The 7,409-nt window shown below is 44.3% G+C and overlaps 1 protein-coding gene across 1 annotated transcript in view; it reads right to left on the reverse strand.

Moving 5' to 3' along the window:
• Positions 1-5,649: 5,649 nt before the first annotated feature.
• Positions 5,650-7,409, reverse strand: part of rps19 (ribosomal protein S19) — a 5,763-nt gene continuing 4,003 nt past the window's right edge. Inside the window, exon 6 of the mRNA XM_031853422.1 lies at positions 5,650-5,704. Within this exon, the coding sequence (XP_031709282.1) occupies positions 5,672-5,704 (33 nt within the window). The 3' untranslated portion in view covers positions 5,650-5,671. The remainder of the gene's footprint in view (positions 5,705-7,409) is intronic.

Below are 7,409 nucleotides of genomic sequence, written 5' to 3' on the forward strand. Positions count from 1 at the left end.
TTGCTGTGAAGGCATTCATTATTTCTCTCCATACTTTGATCATATCAAGAGAAAACATCTTTATCTACATTGGAGTCCATGTGTTATATGACTTAAAGAGGTGCAGGGATTTGTAGAACGCAAAGAACCTCTTTAGTTGATGCAAAGCATGACACGAAGGCGATGCCAGAGGCTCGGGTGTTTTAGCCCCGATAACGAACGGTAAGGCTGGGGGAAGGGCAAGAGGGCAGTAATGGTACCAAGGGATAAAGCATGAAGGGTAATAGGGGAAGAAGATAGCAGGAAGAGGGGGAACACAGGCATACAATAGGAAAGGTTGAAGGGTGAAAAAGACCACTAGAGCGATGAGGGGGAGTGCGAGGGATTGTTTCGATTGAATGAGAGTAAGAGTGTCTCAAAAAGTGGAGTATGCTGAACGAAACAAGATTAACCACCTTACTATTTAATATGCCAGAAAAACACATTACCAGGATCTCCCTACTGCATCCAGTCACATTTTCTTGCAACATGCAAGCCAGCATGCTTTTTAGGCTATTCTGACCCACAATCCTTTGCACAGTGGAAGGTGCGTCACATCAGTGAGCACGTGACAGATGACAAGCCTGATGACAACTCATTCATAGAAGCCGCTGGGTGTAGGAGCAAGAGGGTCAGAGTTCAAGGCACAAGGTTATGACGGAGTAGTTTGTTCTAATTGTACGCATGCTGCATGCAGCAGAAGGCACTTTGTAACGGGCAGCTGTGGTGCGTACTAAAAGAAAAAAAGCAGTATGCAGTTTGGAGCGTAGCCTCAAAGTCTACAGCCATGCCCGGTGCTGCTGAGTCTGTACTTCAACACGCTTACATGCTTGCAATGCATGTTGATGTGTAGCATGTATAATGCTTATCATGTTGGTTTAGCATGTTAGCATGCATAGTGGCAAACATTTGCTAATTAGCGCTATAACTAAGTACAGATGGGATGTCTGGAGTCGTGCAGTTATTTATTGGATAATAACTGATATTTGTAAGCACTAATGTTTTAGGGAGTTCCCCCACAGTGATTTTACACACACAGAAAGGCCTAGTGTCTTGTCCACACCATAGACCACGCTAATTCAATAAGTCTTGGTCTGGTGTGTTTCAGATGACTCTGGAAGTAAAAGAATGAAATGACATCTCACTGCTACACCTAAACGATCACGCCATGTACGAACCACTCGATTAAGTTTAAAATGATGCAATGGCAAATAGCTGTAATTAATATAATTTTGGTCTTGATTAGTTCATCTAAATCTATATACTTCATTACATTTTATGATCTTGCAACACTAATCTGTTACAATTTAAGAGATATTTGTAGATATCCCACAATCAGTTTCCTCCAGCCTATCACTGCCACGAGCCTGAAGGGAACAGTTTCCCGGTCAAGCGCTCGTGTTTACAGTAAATCCAACCCGGCATGAAACTCAGCAAAAAGGTCACAGAGTGCAAAGTTGGCTCATCTAATCATTTTAAATGGAGCACGCTGAAGAGGATCTAAGTGAGTTGAGGCTGCTTCGTTGGGCGAGCTTCATACGTGGCTTGGCCAGTGTCGGACACCTCTGCTTGGCATCTCTTTGGAGATTTCTCGTCCCTCCATGCAGAGATAGGAGGTAAGACAGCGAGAGAGATAGAGACGTGATGAAGCACAGAGCTACAAACGCACACTTCCTCCTATCTCAGTCTGTCACTGTGTCAACTATCTCCACAGCCATTCGGTGTCACACTGGTGTCTAGCTGTCTCCCTCTGTCACTCCTTTGTTCTGCGCTGAAGAAAAGCGCAGGGCCGCAGCATCAAAGTGGGAATGACTTGAAAGCTGTGATCTGAATGTGTGTGCACACAAGCACGGCCACATCATAGAAGTGATATGGCCACACACACACACACACACAGAGAATACACACTCTGCATTTCAGTGAGTTTGGCTGGCTTTGTAGACTGCATCTGTTCTGGGCCCCGTCATCCTCCCTTTGCACCCCACCCTCTGTGACAGGTGGAGGGGATTCAGACCCACAAGCTATGGAGAGAGACGCACACAAACACAGACACGCACACACACAGAGACAAAGCTCACAGAGACCCAAAAGTCACTGACACATGGTTTAGTGTTTCGCCTACACACACACACACACACACACACACACACACACACAGACACACCTGCTGAGGGGCCGAGCTACAGTGCCCTGTGGTGCCAGGCAGGCTGAGCTGCACGTCGCATGTTTACACCACCTGCTCTCAGGCCAAGCAGAGGATGAGGGATTAGCGCTGACAGCACACAGGAGAACAGCAGCAACACACATACAGTAGACAGATGTATATGAAACTATCCAGGAAGTCAACAAGGTCAAACATATTCAATATTGCAAACACACACACAAAAACAAACCCATCCATCTATCAGTATTAACCCACCCACTGGGACAGACAAGTGTGTAAAGGAGGCTTTTTCTAGCGGAGGAGTTTTCCCATTTACAGACTTGTAATGCAGAGGACAGCAGCTCAGCGCTCTACTAAAAACAACACTGACCTTCTGGCCTCTGACTAATTTCTGTCAACAAATTCTTGCACATTAGGGCTGACCCTCGCCGAACAGCACCCACAAACCATGCGAGGCCTCTACGCCGCATCTCCTTTGTTGGTTTAACCGCTGGCTTGTAAGACTTAATTAAGGCTTAAGTTTTGCTACGGGACAAGAAATAAATACCCGAGCTCACTATGATCAGTATGTATAAAAAAAATAAAAAAAAGAGGTTGTGACACAAAACTGAATGATTTGGATGTTGTGATGGTCAACAGAACTGAATAGAAACAAAGGATCCTGATTTTGCTAAGAAACAAATGTAGTTTATGAGAAAAGCATTGTGTTGTGCGACAGGAAGGGCTGATATCATCTGGGCTAAGCCAGGAGTGGATTCTGTGGGATCAGTGCCAGCTTTTCCAAAGAAAACCCAGTTAATTCAATATGCCAAAGACTGGGAATGCTGGGAAACTTTCTGAGGTGTCTTGTCTTCTGGGGAAAACATGCCAGAGGGCATGAAGCTGTGGGTTGACAGTGTGTGTGTGTGTGCGTGTGTGTGTGTGTGTGTGAGAGCTCTCCTGATAGTGGTTCTATTTTAGAGAGACTTGTGCAGCAGAGACATTTCTTAGTTATCTGCAGTTTCCAGCCCCGAGGAGGTGAGAGGCAGGTCCGCATCCATTCTCAGTGTGATCAAGCTGAGCTGCCAAAGAATCGGGAGCGTGAGTAGGTGCAGCCACCTACACACCCACCCACACACACACACACACACACACACACACAGGGCAAACCACTTGGATGTGCATTTGTTGAAGTGGAAATTGTTCCACAGCATTAATTGCCATAGTGCAGCCTGCTGATAATTACGCTGCACAAACAAGTTGACTGACGGGAGCTGAAATCACATTAACACAAAATATGGCTGCAGGACGCACACATGCGATGCGCGCACACACGCACACACACGTGCAGTCGAACAGAGTGAAGAAACACGGCAAACCTCTGGCAGATTGCACACATTTCTCTCCACCACTCAAGGACATGTTCATTCCTCTCTTCCAAATTTAAGGGTAGAAGAAAAAGAGGGATCATGAAGAGGCGAAAGGGGGGATGGAGAGAGGGACGGGCCAGGAGAAGAGGGAGAGACTATGGGTTCAGGAGCAGCTGGTTTTCAAATGGAAAAACAAGGAGATGGAGATGAGTGAGAGAGGTGTATAAAAAGACCAGAGATTAATATTTCCTGAGAGACGTGCAGAATAATTGGGAGACTTTGTGCTCACCACACTGCATTATGTGCGCTGTGCATACAGACGCATACATTGGATGACAGACTGGCAAACACAGCAGGCTCGTTGTCCAGGGATCTGCCGCAACACACGCCATGTTGCAACACAGGACCAAGTATAATCTCACTCTCACACACAGTGAGCACAGCAGGCTTTGTACAACAGCTCAGCTCCTTGGTGAACAATGCCTTCCAGTTATTGTTCTTCAAATCTCAACATGTATTGAGTCAACGATATAAAAGCAATCTGTATTACGGCAAAGGGGACACATGTGTGAACGCTGCTCTTTCGCTCTTCTCATTTGGGTGTGCTTGTAGTTTTGCTGCCCCAAGGCGAGCTGTTGAAGAGAAGCCGGCATGAAGCTTCTTTCCCCAGATTGTCAATGAGAAAGAAAAGAGATTGGATGTTTTACAGTCAATTGGCTCAACGCATTACATTTCTCTGGAACGCTCCTGAAGCTGCTACGATAAACACAATTTGAAGATTTGTATCCGGCTTGTAATGAAGCCAAACAAATTTGGGGTAAAAATCTGCCGGTAGCAGAAATTCAAGTAACCCTTAGTATTGTACGCACCCGTCTTATCTATAATAAGTGACTCTTTCACTATTCCTTAGAAACAGGCTGGTGCTTTCAGTACATGAGTAGGCACCTCACAGGCTATCACCCAAAGTGCACATATAGTCATGATAGATATGCTATAGGCTTTGGCACCATCTGCAGGATTTCAGAAGCACCGCCAAATTAAATCAGTCAAATGCTCTCCGATTGAACTTTTGGGCAACAGAACACAAAAGTACATCTCCTTAAATAAAGCACAAGACATTGTTTTAGCTCGACCAAACTGAAAACCCAATATTTAACAGACATTTTAGAAAAGATTTTAGATTATAAACTATAGACCAATTACTTTTAAAGTTTATTTAATGAGATAAATGAAGTTCCTGAAGTAGCAGTAAAGGCCGACTGTTACAAACCGCCCACACAAACTGTTCATTTCTCGTGACACCGTTTTCCCAAATATCCAAGTTATGTTGGCAGTGATGGTGAAAATAGTGAAAGGTAGTATTTGTTAAATATTATGGTCAAGTTGATTAAAGAACCTGATGTTGGCCGTTTCGGTCTCTAGGTGGCACTGTGGCCCTGAATTAAACTGCGAGATCATGACATCATTCCTTACCAGCTATTGAACCGTCAACATTGATGCTTAAGGGAATTGAATCTGCCTTTATTAACTGAACCATTATCCATGGTTGTCACCACAGATCAACCTGTAGACTGCATGTGATGCACTAACACAGTGGCAGGATGAAAGCTTAACAGCTGTGTGTTTTGTGACTGAGGGTCTGTATTTATTGGCTCAGACTGAAAAGGCTTCGTAGGAACTGTTCAGCCCGCTTAATGAAACTGCACCCTGTAGTGAGCTTTTGCTGCGTAGAGGATATGAGGATCTGAAACTACAACCAGTGGTCATTAGCTGCCCTTTAGACTAAATTACATGAGCTGGCCTGGTTTTTGTGGCCAATAAACGGCCTATTTAAACCACACACAGATCCCGGCGGAGGATAATTTGAAGCAGTAGCTTGCTTTGCTCAAGTGTTCGTACTTTGCGGAAAGCAGCTGATCAGGTCAACCATCTTGACCTTTTAAATTTCCCTCCCTTGCAGGTAAAATTGGCTCAACTCGAACAATGGCAAGAAATATGAGACCATAGACACAATCAAGCAATTTTTTTTCCAGACAAGGCGAGTACTTCAGAAATACTGAGACCATTAAAGCCATAAGGATCATCTTCACATGCATTGGAAACAAAGAGCACACAGTGTTTGACTTTCTCCAAAAAAGATTTATTGAACAGTTTTCTTGTTTGCAGCTGCGACCTGTGGAAAAACAAAAATATTATGAGGCATATTCATAAATTAAGTCGAAGAGCAGACGAGATGCTGCAGTGCCGTTCAAACTTTTGTCGTCTTCAAAACAAAATCCAATTACTTGCTGTGGGGAGAAAAAAAAAAAAAAAAAAAAAAAAAAAAAAAAAAAAAAAAAGGTATTGTAATGGTTCATCATGCTGCCATAGCGTTTGTATCAATAGCGATCAAAGAAAACTTCCCATCTGCTTAATATTCCATTTTCTTTACTTATAAATGTCGTACCACAATATTGACTTTGAACAGGAAATGTGCAACTTAAGGAAGGAAGATGCTATCAAAATGCAATTTCATGGAGACTTGAGTTTGGGGGGACAGTCATGAGGAGAGACCGTTTTCTGTTTTAGTTGCCGCCAAAAACACCACGAGTAGTCTACCGAAATGACATGCAGACTGCTCCGCTTTCAAGAGGAGAAAGCTTCAATCTCTTAAAAAGCCGTCAGAAACTACAACCCAGAGAGGGGACTCGTGAGGAGGCAGCAGAGCCACATCCACATGCTTCGTGCCAGTCTGTGCAGCAGGTAGGCGGGGCCCAGGTCTGCTTATCTGCATGCTGCTCATTAGCATGGGTAAACAGGGAGAAAGCTGGTGCCATACGGCAAACTTGCCAAGCATGAAATTCCCTCCACATGTTTACCCCCTTTACCCTTGGATTATCACAACACTGCTGCCTCTCCGATGATTTTTGACAAGACCCAACTGCCATTTGTTTTTAAGTGAAGGCGAACAAACAATGCCAGTAGCGTGCCACACAAGACTCATAACTCACTTGGCTGGCAGAGGAAAATTTGCCCAAGGACAAGCCGTGCATGCCGAAGTGACACCGGGGCTGTGTAGTCCCATAACAAACAAAGTGTCGCATCAAAGCAAAGGGATGGCATTTGTGTGATCACACACGCTTGCGGCACAGCCCGGAGTGAGTCTTAGCGTCACATAAAATGCCAGTGTGACAAATGCAGTCACCAAAAAACAACCTTTGCCTGGCCAGAATCAGGCTGCGAGGATATTCGTTCAACAGCTCGGGAGCATTTAAATTCTAGCAGTAGGTTAGACCAGGCTGTAGCATACATACTAAAACTCCACAGCACAATGGTTACCATTCAATGCAGTGGCAAGTCAACTCCCCTTCTTGTCCTTATTGAGACAGTAGGAAACAAGTAAAGGCACACAGGAGACGGGTCTGGTGGATTTAGGAAGATTGTCTTTACCGTTACCACAGAGACCTCAGCTGCATTTAGGAAATGCCATTACTGCAACAACAACACAACTAAGGCCACAATCAGACTACACATAACTCACTTGACAGAACCAGGTTAATCTCTCAATGTCCTGCATGAGGGTCAGTGTGGCTCAATTTGCTATTTGACTTTTTTTGTACAAGGGTTACAAAGCTGAATCGAAAGCAAAGCAGTGGCACGTTGAAGGTGTAACTGGACAGCAAATCTGTTTTGTGTTACAACACCATAAGTACAATAGTGCGTGTAAGGATTTGAAGCAAGACACATGTGTATTACCAACCGTATCGCTCATTAGTATTCATACAGATCAGTAAATGGATTCGTCCCGTTTCAGATGCACACACTCGGAATTACACTGTCCTTGGGTAACAAACATCTTTTAAAAAACATCTATTTCACAACCAGATTCTAAACCCCCC

The sequence above is a fragment of the Anarrhichthys ocellatus genome, unplaced genomic scaffold (genome assembly GCF_004355925.1).
Source record: "Anarrhichthys ocellatus isolate YVR2014 unplaced genomic scaffold, GSC_Weel_1.0 scaffold13, whole genome shotgun sequence".
NCBI lineage: Eukaryota > Metazoa > Chordata > Actinopteri > Perciformes > Anarhichadidae > Anarrhichthys > Anarrhichthys ocellatus.